The 17,893-nt window shown below is 41.3% G+C and overlaps 1 gene segment (V, D, J or C); it reads left to right on the top strand.

The window, feature by feature from the left end:
• Nucleotides 1-17,208: 17,208 nt before the first annotated feature.
• Nucleotides 17,209-17,770, top strand: LOC101560195. The segment is given in 2 exon segments: nucleotides 17,209-17,284; nucleotides 17,364-17,770. Coding segments are annotated over 2 exon segments (453 nt in total).
• Nucleotides 17,771-17,893: the final 123 nt, after the last annotated feature.

Raw genomic sequence — 17,893 nt, 5'->3', positions numbered from 1 at the left:
ATACAAAATGGACATGCATCTGTATCCCCTTTTTTGTTTAGTTCCATTATTTGACTATTATAGGTGTGTTAACTCAGCAAAATATTCTAAAAGAATTCAGTAGTCCATAATAGTATTGGGTCTTCTGCTTGACTGGCAATGTCAGAAATTGTTGACCTGAGTCACCTACAGCTCAACATAACACCATGGCTTTACTTCTTATACTTCGTTTTTATACTTTTCTGTTGGATGGTTAAGAACAAGGTAAAGTGAGACCTATGCAACAAGAATTGTAGCTTTTGGGTGTGATAAGGTCAGTGAAATCCCCTTAGGATTTATCCTGAGATCCAGTACCTTGGATTGTAGGTTCTTTGTCAGCGTCAGCCATATGGACGAGTCACAGCCATTCCTTGGCCAGTGTTCTCTGTGTGAAAGCCTGCGAGAATGATTTCTCTCCATGTGACTCTCCTTAGTCACATTCTACATCATTGATCACTTTCCTTTTTGGTCTCATAATCTCCTTGATCAGAAAATTTAGGACACTACCGAGTTACATGATGTTACAGTACATGTTCTCACATGTCCTGAGTCTTAATTGACCTTGGAAGGCTAGGGCCAAAATGTTGGCTTTCCTTGCAGCCCTTCTTTCTCTCTAATTTTGGTCTGCAAACTTAGTTTGTTAACCATCCAGAAGACAAGCTTATTGTTATTACCATACAACCTAGGCTGTCAAGCTTCACCTCACTATCTGTCTGAATGTCAAACATCTTAGGCATAACATGGAACAGGTATTTTTCATCAAGTATTGATATGTTGAACTTAAGTCCCTACAGAATATAATGAAAAAACATTTAAAAGTTAGAATATATTTTAAAAATAGGCATAAACAATTATATTCTTCTTATGTTTACACATAAGTCCAAAAATCTAACCACATGCAAACTTGAAGCAGGACAGTCCCACAACATTCCTTTTCCTGTCTCCTGCCTTCATTCACCACCCCCTTGTTTTTGAACAATCATCTACCTCAGAGACAGCGCAGCAACAACTGGCATGTCATGACAAGCAGCCCATATTCAGAAGACCAGAATGACAGGCACTCCAAGCACGAACCTACTATTACAAATTGCCTTCTTCAGTGCAGTTGCTTAGTTCACAGGTGTCAGTATATATAGTTAGTCAGGGTGAGAATATTTTCAATTAACTGCTAGGTTAAAAAATCTTCTGAATAATCTCAGGATCATTGCCTTGCCCATCTTCTACAAATAACTGTATGGCTTGCCTCTGTCATGTTTCCTAGCTCTTTTCCTTTCCCTCTCTTAATTAGTTAGTCCTCGAGTTATTGCTTTCCTTTTAGTTGTATTATACCTTTGTATTTGTATTTCTTCTTTTGATTTCTTATACTAGGCAAACTATATGATATTTAATATGTGTCTGGTTTATTTCACATATGAGTATATCTTCAAGTGGCTTCCACTTCAATATAAAGGCTTCGAGTTTATCATTCTTGATAGCTGAGTAATAATCCATTGTATAAAATATACCACATCTTTTTCATCCATTCCTCAGGTGATGGGCATCTTAGTTGTTCCCAAGATTTGGCTATCACAAATTGTGCTGCTATAAACATAGGTATACATACATCACTATGGTCTGATGCTTTCAGTTCCTCTGTGGAAATTTCCAGTATGGGGATAGCTGGCTTGATTGGGATTTCAAGTTGTAGTTTTTTAAAGGAGTCTCCACACTGATTTCTATAATGGTTTCACAGGTCTAACTTTCCACCTTCGGTGGAAATTTTGTTGTTCTTAGTTCATTTGTTTATGATAGCCATTCTTTCTGGTGTGAGATGGTATCTCAGCATTGTTTTAATGTGCATTTCATGGGTGGCTAGTGATGGGGGCATTTTTTCATATATTTATTCACTTCTTTAATTTCGTTCTGTGTGAAGTGTGTGTTCATCTCGCATTCCCATTTCTGCACTGGGTCTGTAACTTGGGTTCTATATCTAATATTTTTTCAATTCTTTGTACACTCTAGAGAGAAGACCTTTGTCCGAGTGCTTATTAGTTAATATTTTTTCCAAATTCATGGGTTTTTTTTGCTTTCTTGGTAATTTTCTTGATGTTCAAAAACTTTTCAATAAGAGGAAGTCCCAGTTGTTAATTCTTTCAAGTATTACCTGTGCGATTAGATTTCTGTTTATGAGCTCTTTGCCTACCCTATGTCTTCTACAGTTCCTCCTACTTTCTTTTCTAGGAGATTTAGTATCTCTGCTTTAATGTTTAGATCTTTAATCCATTTTTACTTTAATTTAGTGCATGGTGATAGATCTTGGTCAAGTTTCATGTTTTGGCATGTAGAGAGCGAGTCTTTCCAGCACCATTTGTTATTGAGGCTATCTCTCTTTCAGTCAACATATTTGGCTCCTTTGTCAAAAATCCGGTTGCTGAGTGTGGTTGTAGAGACCTCTGCAACTTCTAATCTATTCTATTGATGCTCAGGTCTATTTCGTTGCCAGTATCATGCTGATTTTATCACAGTAGGCTTGTACTGTAATTTCAAGTCAGGAATTGTAATGCCTCCTGCCTTGTCTTTGTTGGCCAGGATTGCCTTTGCTATTCTAGGTCTGTTCTGGTTCCAAATAAATGTTAGGAATGATTTCTCTAGGACTTAGAGGCATGATGGTTGTAGCTTGATAGGGATTGCATTAAATCTGTACAGCAATTTTGGGAGTATGGCCATCTTTACAATGTTGCTTCTTCGTGTCCAGGAGCATGGAATATCTTTCCATTTTCTGAAATCCTCTACGATCTCTTTTTTCAGAGTATTGTAATTTTCCTTTAAAAGATCTTTGAATTCTTTAACTAGATTAGTTCCAAAGTATTTCATTTTCTGCGATGGTATTGTGAAAGTTATTGTTTCTCTTATTTCCTTCTCAGTGTGTTTGTTATCTGTGTAGAGGAATGCTATTGAGTTTTTGACATTGACTTTGTATCCTGCTATGCTATGGAATTTGTGCATCAATTGTAGTAACTTCTTCATGGAGTTTTTTGGTCTTCCATGTATAGTATGATATCATCTGCAAATTTTGATAATTTAACTTCTTTACCTTTTCTTATTCTTTTTATTTTTCTCTCTTGTCCAATGGCATTAGCTAGATATTTGGGAATTATATTAAATAGGAGGGGTCATAGAGGACATCCTTGTCCTGTGCCAGATCTAAGAGTAAAAGATTATACTTTTTCTTGATTTAGAATTATATTAGCCATTGGGTTTTCACAGATGACACTTTTACCACATTGAATTAGAGGCCATCTCCTCCAGTTTTGTTTAGGACTTTGAACTTGAATAAGTGTTGGTTTATCAAATGCTTTTTCTGCATCGATTTAGATAATCATGTAGTTTTTAGATTTCATTCTATTGATGTAGTGCATTACATATATGGATTTGCATATATTGAACCGTCCTTGCATCCCTGGGATGAATTGTACCTGGTTATGTTGTATGATCTTGTTGATTTGCTGTGTTCTATTTGCTAGAATTTTGTTAAGGATTTTTCATCTATGTTAATGAGGGAGATAGGCCTGTTGTTCTCTTTTTTAGTTGCACCTTCCCTGCTTCTGGTATCATTATTATCCTTGCCTCCAGGAATGATTTTGGGAGGATTGTTTCCTTTTTAATTTCATTGAAGAGTTTGAGAAGTATATATCTCCAATCAATTTCTTGTAGAGTTCAGCTGTGAATCAGTCAGGATCTGGAGTTTTCTCTATTGGCAGTTTTTTTTTAATTACATTTTGTATTTCCTTGACTGTTACTCAGTTGTTGAGAGTTGTTATATCTTCTTAATTCAGTTTGGTAATTTGTACCTTTCTAGGAATCTGTCCATTTCTTCACCTGACTCTGCTGAATGCAATCTATTTCTTTCCTGTATTGCTCATTCATGGAATCCATCGCTTTTCTAATCACCTCTTTTTTTTTTTAATCAGTGTCTTCTTGAGAATTAGTTTTTAATTCTTTTATTTCAGAAATTATTTCTGATCTGATTTCCTCCATATGTTTCTGCATTTAATTCTTTACTTGAGAGGGTATTAATTCAGACATTTTAGCTGTGCTAGTGTCCTCTGCACTTGTTCTGGTTAGGCTCAGGACCTGAGACTGAATTTGTCTCCTTCTCTTTGTCATTTTATATACCACTGTCCTCTGAACTTTTGTGTAGAGCTTTGGTGCAGTTATAACCTTAGCACCTACTAAAATTCGGGAGCAGATCTACTTAGTTTGTGTTCACCCAGTTGTGCTTGGCTTGGGTCTGGCTACTGTGCTCAGCTCCTTCCTGCTGTAGCCCTTGGAGGTCAGCTTGTTGTGCCCCTCTGGCAAGGTGTTCTCCTCCTGGGTAAGGTGCATGATTTTGGGCCCTAGTCTCTTTGCAAGGACTTCAGCTGCAGAGCTTCACACCAGGCCTGTATGCCAGGCCTGGGCTTGGTCTGGACAGTCCCAGGGGGCAAAGGAGAGCACAAATACTATCCTACACACTTACAGGACCTGCTCTTGGGTGGGTGTGGTGGGTGGCGGGGTCCTGAGTGCATGGAGAAAGGTCTCCATGGTGGGCCTAGGCTTGGTTCAGAGAGGTCCAGTGGGTGCACGGGAGCACAGTGGCTATGGTTTTATGTACATTCAGAATGCAGGAGTTCTAAGGTTAAGAAGACTTCCACCTTGATTTCAGATAAAGCCCTAGGAGACCAGGCGGTGTGAGAAGGCGTTCAGTGGAAACCCCAGAATTTTGTAAAAGCCAGGATTGTGGATCTTCTAAAGGAAACTGCAAGCAGGGAGCAAAGCAGGCCTGAGACAAAAGCCATTAGAGCTACTAGCAGAAGTCAATAAATGAATTTCACTAAGCATCAAATTAATTTCACATTTAGCTTCCAGAGTACCCATATCTGTTTTTGGAGAATTGAGTTTTATCTCCTTGGGCCTTGGGATTGATGACTGCTTGTGATGACTTGCATTTGCAATGACTATTTGGCCTTTGTTCTGTATGCAATGTAGTTCATGAGTGAAATCTGGGAAAGGGCCACTGGTTCTGAGGGGTAGTTTCCACTGAAGTGGAAATTTTGAAAAGTATTCCCAGGTGATATTGATAAGTTTTCAGGTCATAAAGGCACATCAGTATTCCCTAAGTAAGCATGGTCGACCAGAGTGTTTCCTCAATATCTTTCAATATTATCATAACCTGTAAACAGCTCTCAACAGAGTACTCAGTGGGATAACTGGCCCTTTTCTGCTTACATACCTCAATGTATCTATCATTTTGCTCCTCCACAGTGTAAGTCTCTGTGTTCATGCCTCTGTCTAAACAGACTGTTTCATAGCCTTGGCATGGGCAGTATCTTTCTGTTTCATTATCACAGTTGTTTCCCGCTACCTTTGGGCACATATAGATCCCTCATGTAACTATAGTTATTTCAGGCCAGGGTCCCAGGGCTGCTCCTGGCCAAGGTAAAGTTATTGCTCTCTTTCTGGACCTCACAAGCATGGAAGAAATTCTTTACTGGATCAGTTTTTTCCTTCTGATACACTGGGCTCCACATTTTACATATTGGGACAACAATTGCCACAGGTTTTTTTTTTTTTTTTTTTTTGCACATGGCAGATACAGAGAGGCAGGCAAGGCCTGCCTGAGCTCAATAGAGTCCACCCATCGCTGCTTGAGAGTGTAGTAACAGAGGTTTTCTCCTGGTATCTCCTAACTGGGAGCCATTGTTACCATTTCTTGGTGGTTTCCAGGAAGATCAACATTGCCTTAAACAACAGGTACATTTTGGTGACTTGGACCAAGCTATTTTTCACCTGAGTCACTCAGAACACCATGGTGAGCAGGGTCTGGGGGAAAGCAGGGTGATTATACTTTCACTACTCACTTTTTTTACTGGCAATTGATGAATCCATGGCATGCAACCTGTAACTTTAAGAGCTGTGGGCATGGTTAGGATGACATCATATGGCCGCTCCCATCTGGGCTGGAGAGTCTCTTCCTTGCAGTTTTGGATTAACGTTGATCCCCAGGTTCAAAGCATGTACAGGCTATGAAGGGGAAGAGGTGGCATTTTCTGTAGTCCTTTTTTTTTGGCCAAACCGGGGAGTGAACTCAGGCCCTTGCACTTGCCAGGGAAGTGCTTATTCTATTGAGCCATCTCCCCGGCCCCTTCTGTAGTCCTTTTAAAGTCCTTTTGTAAGGCCTGAAGTTGCTGTTGTAGAATCATAATCCAATTTTGTCACAGTCCCTCTAAGACCAGGACCAAGAGTGGTTGTCTTCCCAAAAGGATTTCAAAGGGAGTGAGCCAATCCCAGTATGAGGTACAACATGACCATGGTAGGGCCATCGGAAGCACAGACCCCCAATTTGCACCTCTCTCTTGGCACAGTTTGGACAGGGTACTCTTTAGGGTGCAATTTTGTCGTTCTACTTGGACAAAGCTTGGGGGCTGGTAGGCAGTACATAACTTCCATTTTAGGCCGAGAACAGTGGAAAGACTCTGAACTACTCTACTTATGAAAGCAGGACCTTTAGCTGAGCCTACCACCATGGTGAGCCCATACCAAGGAATGTTCTATTCCACCAATGCTTTTGCCACCTCTCTGGATGTCTCAGTTTTGGTAGGTATGGCCTCTACCCATCCTGAGTAGGTGCAAATAAGCACCAACAAATACTTTATTTGCAACCTACACTTATTCTCAGTGAAGTCCACTTCAGTGTCTTCAAAAGGGAGACATCCCTGTTAGTGGATGCCTGCTTCATGCTGTGGGCAAGAAATTGAATTGTTCTTAGCATGAATCACATTTGCTGGCCCCTGAAGCGCTCAAAGCCCAAAGTATGGAAATATAAATAGAGCAGCCATGCAGTTCTACCAGAGATGTCTTGTCCTGATGGATCTTGCCATGTAGTTCCTGAATCATGAAATGTCCCACGTGTTCAGGCAGAAACATTCTTTCTCTTGGTAGGATTTGTCACTAATTTCTTTCTGATGCTCCCACTGACTTGGCCGAGGATAACAGAGTCTCAGAATATTTAGGTGGCTGAAGGAGTGGTGCTGCCATGATATGTGTTTCTGGTGGCAAGTCTCCCACAGTAGCCTACTTTTGCTGCCAAATCCATGGCTATATCGCCTTGAGCCTTGATGGAATTCCCTCTTTCATGCCCAGGGCAGTGGATTATTGCCACCTCAGTGGGACACCACACTACCTGTAAAAACTTTAAGATCTCTTGTCAGTTTTTAATATCTTTTTCTCTTGTAATTAGGAGGCCTCTTTCCTTGCACATGGCATCACACACAAGTAAAGAGGCAAACACAAACCAGGAGTCTGAAAAGACAGTCAACCTCTTGTTCTTTCCCAATTCCAAAGCCGGGTTAGTAGAGTAGCTTGCCCTTTAGGGCTGAAGTTCCCAGAGGAAGTTCTCCTGACCACACTGTCTGTGCCACAGTCACAACCACTGTTCTTGCCCTCCATTCCCTATCTATCACCATACTCCTCCCATCCAAGAGGAGGAAGAGGTCAGGTCTTGGAGTGGCACCTCCTGCAGATCATGTTGGGAGCTCCAATGACACCGGCAGATGGGAAGCAGGGTTAATGGCCTTCACAGTCTCAAGAGTTAAACATGAGTTAACCTCAAGGAGGGCTGCCTGGTATTGGGCCAGCCTAATACCAGAAACCTACCTTCAACCAGGGCCACACAGCATCTTCTCCACCACATGGGACACAAACACACTCAACTTCTTTCCCAGAGTTAACTTGTCAGCTTCTTTCACCAATATAGTGACTGCTACAGTGGGCCCAAAAACATGGTATCCATCCTATCTGCACATAGACCAGTGTTTTGGACAAATAAGCTATAAGGCACTTCCATTGCCCTAAGGCCTGAGTTAAGACTCCTCTTGAAACTCCTTTTATCTCCTTAACAAACAGTTGAAAGGGCTGAGTGATATCTGATAAAGCCAGGCTGGGGCGCCCTCAGCAGCTTTTTCATTTCATCTTCAAATGCTTTTTGCCATTCTGAGTTCTAGTCGAAGGGGAGGCTACTACCTCCCTTCAGGGATTAGCAATAGAAGCAAAATTTGACACCCACAAATGACAATAACCCATCATTCCCAGGAACTTTTGTAACACTTTTCTGGTCCTCAGCTCCTCTAGCCCTTGAATAGCTTGGACGTGGGAGCTTCAGACAGCACAACTTCCTACTGCCAGGGTGAACCTGAGCAATTTCACAGTTTGAAGACATATTTTAGCTTTTTTCATAAAGACCCAATACTCCTTATCTTGTAATAGGCCTAGTAGCTTCTTTGTCTTTACACAACTCCTGTGTCTCAGTTGCTAACAACAAATTGTCTACATACTGCAAAAGAGAAAAATTAGGATCATTTTCACCAAAACACACCAGGTCCTTCAACAATGCTTCTCCAAAAATGGTGGAAGAGTCCTTAAATCCCTGTGGTAAGTGTGTCCATGTCAACTTGAACCTGCATCCCCACTCTGGATCTTCCCATTCCAAAGCAAACAATTTCTGGGAGACAGCTGAGAAGGGAATACAAAAGAATACATCTTCTAAATCTAAGACAGTATACCATATCTGACTGAGAGGGAGGAAGGTCTCCAGAGTATAGGGGTCAGGCACAGTGGGGGTGCAAAGTCACTATTAGGGCATTTATAGCCCTCGAATCCTGAATAGTCCAATATTCATTTGTCCTTGGTTTTCAAACCATAAGGAAGGATTGTTCCAAGGGGATTGATGTTCTCCCAATATCCCAGCCTGGAAAAGTCACTGGATGTGGGGTTTTATTTCCTTCTGGGCCTCCATAACCATGGAATACTGCCTCAACAAGACTGGCTCAGCATGCCCAACTAAGTCCATTATCACAAGAGGAATGTAGGCCTCTAAACAGGGCAGTGTCTTTTGCCAAAACCTGAGGAAAAAGCTAAGCTGTGTCTCTTTTCTGCATGTAGCTATCCTCACCTTTCTCTTCTCCTGCTTATACTTCCACTCTTCAGCCTCTGTGTTATGAAGTTCCTTCTGAGCTAGTTCTATCATCTCTGATATGTTCTTCTCTAAAAAAACCTTCCAGTTTCTGTAGCTTGCAGCATATATCAGAGGCCAATTGAGTTACAAAGGCCACACTGAGAATGTGACTGTGCTCAGTGGCCTCTGGATCCAACAGAGTGTAGGTCTGTAAGTCTCCTTGAGATGCTCAGGCAAAGCTGCAGGGCTCTCAATCAGTCCCTGGTATGCTGCTTTCACTTTGTGTATGTTAGTGGGATGCCAAGAAGTGGCCAGAAGCCCCTTCCTTAGGGACCCATGATGGTCCTTTAAGGAGTTCATTTCCTCCTCTGTATTGTAATTCCAATTAGGCTTTTCCCAAGGTAGTACTGTCTTGACTGCAACCTCCTTTTCCTGCAGTATCCCTCCTGTCTCTAACTTTATTTGCTCCTCTGCTGCTCTCCAAATCTTATTTCTTTCCTCTGAAGTAAACAAAGTCAGGAGAATCTGCTGACCATCGTTCCAGGAGGGGGAAAACTGAAGCTGGATCGAAAATGACCCTTCCCTCTGTCTTCCATTTTCCATAGTCACAGGAGAGGGCTGCCTGCATCAGTAGGAAATTCATGAAAAAATTTTGTCGCCCCACTGACGCTTGTCATCAGACCGCAGATCCACAGTGGATTCTTCTTCACCACGCTGTTTGTGCGTATCACCCTGCAGTGTGGACCCATGGTGGTCTCTCACTCCACCACTGTAGAGGAAGTCATTCATCTGGACTCATGGATTGTGATAGAGTGTAGAAGCAAAGTGTGCAGCAGCACCTGGGTCATCTTCATCTGGGGCTGAGGGCAGTACAGGGGGTGTTTGTCCCAAAAGATTTCTCTCTCATGATTAGTACATGGTCAGGAATTCCACAGGTACATATCTTGAGCTATTGAGGTAATGTTGGAATTGCACAGGGCCAGGAGTCAATATAAGGGAATCAGTCTGGATGTCTTGGTCCCCCATCACTACTTCCCACACTCTCCTGTGTATGTGAAGATCAGTGGTCCCCTTGGTTGGCCAGTGCCCTCAAAAGGAAAGCCACTGTCTTTTATATAGCATGACAAGTTTCCATTTTAACATTTTTATCCCAGCTTCACCTTCGAATTTATCAAAGTTCCAAGTCACACAGTCCAGGATGGTTGGTTTGCTCTGTACTCTTCCAGCAAAAATCCCAACAGTGCTCCCTCTTGATCCACACACAACAGAAATCTGAAACTAATGTAGTTTGACACAGAGGCACTATTTGCAACAGGGTAGAACTGAACTCTATCCTCACCCTTCTGAGTTTCCTTAGAGACTATTGCAAGGGGCAGGAAGAGAAAAAACAGGACCAGTATCACTCCCTCAGCCCTAGTTATGGTTGCAGTGGTTATCACAGGATGTAAAAAGGGCTGAGAGTACAAGAACACAGGAAACACAAAACAATAGAGTCAGACAGATAGACAAACAGACAACATTACCTTGGGAAAAGTTGACTTCTTTCTCTCCAAGCTCTTTTCCTCACCAATTTAAACTTTTGGCTGGACTTCAAACCAAAACAAATGTAGAGTCACCCTTTGCCTGCTAGGCAACAACTTCCTCACAGACTCTCACCTGGGAGGAGAGAGTCTCCCACTGTGTCTCGGCCTGAGAGAAAACGAATTGCCATTGCCTTTCAGGAGCATGCATCTGAGAGAGACTGACTCATCTTCTACACCTGGATGATAAAAGGCCCATGAACCAACCTCAAGAGAAGAACAGAAGCCAACCAGATCTCACCTGGTTGGAGAGTAGACTCTGCTCTTCCTGCCCGTGCCTCAGAATTCTGTTCCCCTAGCCTTTCCTGGATGGCTAGCTGAAGACAGCTGTGGTGCCAAAAACTGCCCAGGATCAGTGTGAAGGCACAGACTCTGGGTGGGTTTTTTAGCATGAGAATCTTGCCTGTGGGTACCCTGGATGAGCTATCATAATATAGTGGCCAAATATACTGCCCACAGGAGACAGAATTAAAAGAATTTCAGAGTCTTTATTAATTTTCCAGCATCCAATGTGTACCACCAAGAATTTAAAAAATGCAAAAGCCTCTTCCTTTGTTCTCCTTTTCTTATATAGGTTCCTTAATTGCTGCGTCGACCGTGCAGGAATGCTGAGTTTCCTTATGAACCCAGGATCAGTGACCAAGGTAGTGAGATTTATGGCTACAGGCATGTTTAGGCACTTACTTTCTTTAGTTCGTCCTGCTTCCAACCTCCTTCATGTTTGTGAAGTTTTGCCAAAGCTGGGGCAGGAGTGAGAGGTGGGGTAATTTGGGCAAGGTAAAATGGAGAGGTTGCCCAGCCCAGGTGTCTTCTATCTAAACACTTCAGGCAGAGATCAAACTAAGTTGATTTCTGCCTCAGTCTTTCCTACTTCTAAGGTGAATAGGACACTATACTAGAGCTCCTTTGGATTAGGATGCCATCTCATACACTTCACAAATTATGCTGTGCACTGGTTGCTGTAGATCACTTTACAGGGTGTACAGTTGATTGGATTGATCTACCATGGTGATGGTGATACTATGTATGTTCAGAATTTGCAGGTCAGTGACACCCTCATCACTGACAAGTCCTCCAGCACAGCTACATGGAGATGAGTAGTTCAAATTCTGAGGACACAACCATATTTTATTATGCAAGCCACAGTGCGGTGACCCTCATCCTGAATGTGTCAGAAACCCAGCAGCAGAAGGAGCTGTCTAGATGATGACAGTAAAGAAATGATGAGACCGAAGATGGGCTTAGAACATTGGAGAAGTAATTGAGGAAAGGAAAGATAAAAATCAGGTATCTACCTTAATTGAATGGGATAATTACAGACTGTCCAATACAGTCTACCTTTGTTATGGTTGCTGTCTGATGTGCTCCAAAAGCCTTGTTCTGTCATGATCATTGGGGTTTTCCAGGTAGCTGCATCTGAAGTTTGTGATTTGCTTGTGGTCTAATGCTGGATTATGGGTGTCAATTTTACACCAGCCCTCGGTTCAGTAGCTGGTGTACAATAGAATGGAATTAGAGGGTAGGCTTCTCTCTTGTTGCCATAGATATTTTCTGTCACCAAGAAGTCATGTCCTCTGCCATATGCCATACTTCCTTGAGCCAGCCAAATATGAAATGAGACCTCCAAAACCTGTGAGCTAAATAAACCTTTGCTTCTTTAAATTTGGTTATCAGGTGTTTTGCTCTAGCAACTAAAAAAACACACCCCCCATGTAAAATACAGGGAAGAAAGACACCTTATCTTCCTACTAATAAGGTGTACACAAGCAATTCACAGAACATATTTGTGAGGACATAAATTGGTGTCTGTGTTCACAAACCTCATTTGATCTAAAATTCTTGGAAACATGATCTTGATACTGTTCAAGACAGGAAGATGACCATTGCCATGTTTTACATTATATTGAGCTCATCAATGGATGTAAAATTTTTTGTAATGCATCTATTTGCAAATTAAATTTATTGGGAACAGATACATTCATTAATTGTGATGTTATTGAATTTCAAAACATTTTGAGAACTATGTGAGGGCAATGTTTCACAATCATGTGACAATGTTTTCTTTACCTTGTACAAAATGGCCAGACACTTGCTGCCACGTCTACTTAGAAGAATTTACTAGTAGGGCATTTTTGTATTCAGTGTAAAGTTGGTTAGAATATAGAGAGATTTCCCAGGAAGCTCCCTCACTATTACATATACAACCTGCCCCTCTACCAGTCTCATGTTCTCCAATCCCTCTTTGTCTCAGCTGTTGGGGCCACAGTGAGGCACCATCACCTTCTGTGATCATAGTGCTAACATGGTTTCATTCCTTGGGCTGTGGATTCTGTGGGTTTGGGAAGGATTGCTTTTGTGACTGACTCAGACTACCTTAATGGTGGGTGTGGTATGGCATGTGGAGCTGGAGATTGAGCCGTGGTCCCACAAGCCTGACTGGCTTTGCCCATGCAGGAGCTTAAACAACTGAGCTAACAAGCAAGTCCCCAATTCTGTGGGTTTGGATAAATGGTTACTGACATGCTTTCACCACATGATTTATGTGTGTCCAAATTATTCAGGTGATCACCAGAAGTTGCCTTGTGCTGCCTTGTGGTTGTATGTGGCCATTTAGGCAGGCAAGGGGTGGAGGCCCTGACAGAAGTGTATGAGAGTAGAGCACCTGGGAGGAGTAAAGTGGGCCAAGCTTGCTGCTGAGGTCTTTCCTGAGAATCCTCATGGGGCCTGCACTACACAGTTGACTAATACTGATGGTTCAAATGTTTCCTGTTTAGAAGCCTTCTGCAGAGGTCCCAGATGTGCCTATGGGCCATGTTAATCCCAAGGAGAGAGCTGGAGATGAAGCTGATGGAAGCATCTTCTGAAGGTTCACGAGAACATCATACTCACATCAGTTCTGTGAGCACATCACGTTCTATTGTCCATTGCTGCCTTCACATCCATAAAGAATTTCCGGAGAGCCCTCACAGTGGAAGGACAATTTTTCACTCCAATTAGCAGGAAATACACATCCTGTAGCCCTTACATCCTCAAGATTTTGTTTGGTTCATGTTTGATTCTTAGCATTTCTAAATGACGTGTCTCACAAGATTCTATAAGTATATAGTTTTCTACAAACAATATTGAAAAACTTTTATCAAAGTGTAAATAAGCATTGAAATTTTTATTTGTATTTCATTTTGAAAAATGTTTCTTTGGGTGTGTTTGAAATGTTCCTGAATAGCTTCACAGTTCAGATGACAGTGTGTTTCAGCCTTGGGTAGTTTGAATCTTCATTTCACAGCTTCCTAGAAATCCACATTGCAGTCTGGTGGCTGAGCTCAGCAGTCATTTTGTTTTGTTCTTTTTTTTCATAATTTTATTGATAAACAGCAATGAGACAGTTTCAAATCAGATTGGTAGGACAGTTTCAATAACCAGCACACTGCATATATTCTTCTTAATGGTCAATTGCTGTACAAGATGTGGACCTGAGATCCTATTTACAAACACCATTAGAACAAATCATTCTATTCATTAAGAGAATGTAACTGTATATCTATCCTAACCACTTTAAATACACAGATACAAAATGGACATTCATCTGTATACCCTTTTTTTCCTAAGGTCTGTTATTTGAATATTATAGGTGAGTAAACTCAGCAAAATATTCTAAAAGAGTCCAGTAGCCCATAATAGCATTGGGTCTTCTGTTTAACTGGCAATGTCAGAAATTATTGACCTTGTTTTGTTCTTGAAAAGTGAATAACATAGGACATTACAGATTTTGCCATCACAAAAGTTAAAATTATATTGCACGCATTATTTGCTAACTTCAGTCATTTTATTTTTAAATGCTTTTATGCATTAATAAATTTAATGTAGTTTCAAACATCAAAATACCTCTCAACAATGATAATTTTGAGTCTCAAAATGTTGTAACATCAGATATTTGATAACATATTACCTTAAAGTCATGCTACATTTACATAATAATAATTTTTTTTTTCAGAACTGGAGATTGAACTCAGGCCCTTGAGCTTGCCAGGAGAGGGCTTATTCCACTAAGCTATCTCCCCAGCCCCTAGTAATCATGTTGTGATATATGTTTTATTCCTACAGAATAAAATACTGATAATACCCTTAATAAAGCTATATTTTTAGGAATTATACATAACTATATTATCAGTCATTAAAATAATACTGCAAATAATCATTATGGCATATGATTGAAAACTTGTTCATGTAGTACTTACCAGAATCACTCGACAGGTATTATCTAAAAGCACATTTCATTAGCTCTGGGTGTGGGTGCCACAATCACTTGGTTCATCTGCAGACACTAACGTAGCACAAAGGGGCTGATTTCCAAGTAGCTCACTGATCTGTTAGATGCACACCTGAACTGTTGAATGCATGTCCTTGACAGAACTAAACACTCTCCTCCAAGAGCCTACGTTAAACTCCTGCCTTCTCCAGTTATTCCACAGTGGGATCAGCATATCTATAAATAAATGCTTTATAATTTCTCCTCATGGGTTGAAGAAATGTAAAAGTAATAACTATTAATGTGATCTACTGTTCATGGGAAACATGTATTATAGGGTGTGATCCATGACTGTCTTGTGGATCTTGTAAAGAACCTAGTGTAAACCATTGCTGTGAAGATGTTCTTTGCACCAAACATCCTTCTCCACTCTTAATGTCTTTGTGCAGTTTGCATAATCCTGAAATGGAAGTAGAGACTAATGTTGAAGACATGCATTAAAGCAAGTTTTAAACAAAACCATCAGCAATGAAAATACTTCAGGCCACAATCTGCGGAGGAGTCAGGCATGGGTGTCACCCTCCTAAATACCAGAAAAAGCCCTATTCTTCCCAAGGAAGATCTGTAGATGTGAAATATCCCAAGAGTCCCAACTCTGACAGGATGGGTATCACATCTCTTCTCAAAACCAGGCACAGATGCCAGACTGGGCAAAGCAGGATCCCTCCTCCTTGTGGCTCTGCAGGAAAAGCAGGGAACCTCTTTCAGGTTCTGAGCAATTTTCCAAGGAGAATCAGTATTTTCCAGTTGTGACATCACATATACCCTGTGTGGTCATCAATACATAGTCAAATGCTCCAGTATCCATTATTGCTCATTTTGTGTTCTAAATTGGAAATGACTGTGATAATGGGACTCATCTTCACACACTTCTGGAAATGTTCCATCAAGATGCTCATGAAGATTTCCTTTAACAAGGTGAGATTTGACTATTTTGCTGTAGTTCAGAAGTTATGTGACTCTTAAGAGTGAATGTCTTGCTTCAAGAATATTACATGTGATAAAGATGTGAAACATATTTCAATTTTCAATACTGGGAGAAAATGTCTTTTTTAATTGTTTCATTAATCCCCATCACATTAAAATATGAATACAAATATGAGAAAGAAAAAAAACATAAGAAAGACAGAGAGATCTCTAAAACATATTCTAAGGTTGATTTAGAAGAGTGCTAATAGAAGCTTGTGATACTAATAAATGTCCATATTTCCAGGAAAAGTAGGACTAAAACAGACAGTCTCTGAGTCAAGGTTAGTGTAAACCACAAAGTTATAATTTCTTGCTTTAAAAGCAAACCAAAACATTAACAAAGAAAAAAAAACATTAACGAAGAAGTAGTTGGTTGAGGCAGGGTGTCCAAACCTGTCACCCAGGTTCCTAGTGGTGGAATCAGGAGGACCATTGTGCATTTATGGCCAGCCTGGGCTATCTACTGAATTAAAGGGCAGCCTAAAACCAACAAACAAACTGAACATGATAACAACATGATTAAAAAATTTGTATAAGGTTTGAATAATTATGATTATTATCAAGTGTATGATGATAGCAATGCATAATTATTCCAAAGGACGTCAATTGTAAAGTATCTTGAGTTTAGAAATGATATCCAGACAATAGGAAAAGGTGAGCCTGCACAGGGAATGAACACAGAGTAACTGCACAGCATCATCTAGGAACACACATGGGCTCTTCATCTTCCCCAGTGATTAGAAATATCTCTTTGTCATAAGTGCAGGAAACATCTTTATATCCAGTTTTTTCTGGGTCTGATGACAGCAGGAGGCAGGCAGATCTCTCATGATAACAGTAAGTGGCAGTGAAGCAAGCTCTCAGGTGGCATGCCTGGCTTCCATGAGGAGATTTCAAGGAGAGAAAGCGGGAGCGTGCTCAGTTCAGTTATCAGGAAGCACCAGCTAAACCTGGATGGGAGGTAAGCAGTGGGGCTGGAACACGGGAGGGAGCAGTGGCTGCAGGGAGGCAGAACTTGGAAGGAGAACTCCTCTGCCCTGTTCCTACCATGCTCTGACATCTACATTCCACTGGTCACAGAGACAAACAGCAGTTCAGGAGAAAAGGTTCCTCTCAGCAGCATAAAAGATCCAGAAACATCTCTGTCTCTCAATCATGTAAAGTTTATTTTATTTATTTTTTTCACTGGGTATCAAACTCAAGAACTTGCCCTTGCAAGGTGAGCTCTTTTGACACTGAGCTGTCTCCCTTCCTTCTCCATTGTTTAAGAGGGAAACTCCCCACATGCAAATTTACCCTCCAACTGTAGCTTCAAATTCCCTTCTTCAGCTGTCAGAACTCACGCCTCTGTGTTGTAAAATTGTTTCAGGGAAGGCTGTGGTGTCTCTGTGAAGATGCAACTTCTGCATCTTATTCTGTGCCTGATGACAGGTTTCCAAAGTGAGTGTCTTCAATGTTAGACATGGGTCAATGGGAAGGACAGGAAAGTAAGTGACTAATAAGGTTATCTTGTCCCCAGGTGTGCTGCTCCAGGTGCAGCTGCAGGAGTCTGGAGCTGGCCTGGTGAAGCCCTCACAGACCTTGTCTCTCATCTGCTCAGTCTCTGGGGTCTCCATCACCAGCAGTGGTCACTGGGGGAACTGGATCCGTCAGACCCAAGGAAAGAGATTGGATTGGATGGGGTACATAAGTTACAATGGTGGCACCAGCTACAGCCCAGCCCTCAAAAGCCGCATCTCCATCTTCAGAGACACAGCTAATAACCAGTTCTCCCTTCAGTTGAACTCTGTGACTGAAGATGACACAGCTGTGTACTACTGTGTAGATAGCACAGTGAACAGACGTCAGTCACAAACCTCCCTGCAGGGTGCTCAGGACCAGCAGGTGGTGCTCAGCACACACTGCTGTAGGGATCGGACTTCATAGCAGATGTGGAGAAAAATCCAGAGCATTTTCCTCACATAAGTAGACTCTCCATCTGGAGCAACAGCCACAGAGATTCCAGGGAATATTTGTGGCTGTTTCATAAGTTTTTTTTTTAACATATTT

The sequence above is a fragment of the Octodon degus genome, unplaced genomic scaffold (assembly GCF_000260255.1).
Source record: "Octodon degus isolate 3935 unplaced genomic scaffold, OctDeg1.0 scaffold00255, whole genome shotgun sequence".
Classification (NCBI taxonomy): domain Eukaryota; kingdom Metazoa; phylum Chordata; class Mammalia; order Rodentia; family Octodontidae; genus Octodon; species Octodon degus.
This window is presented reverse-complemented; position numbering and strand designations above follow the sequence as displayed.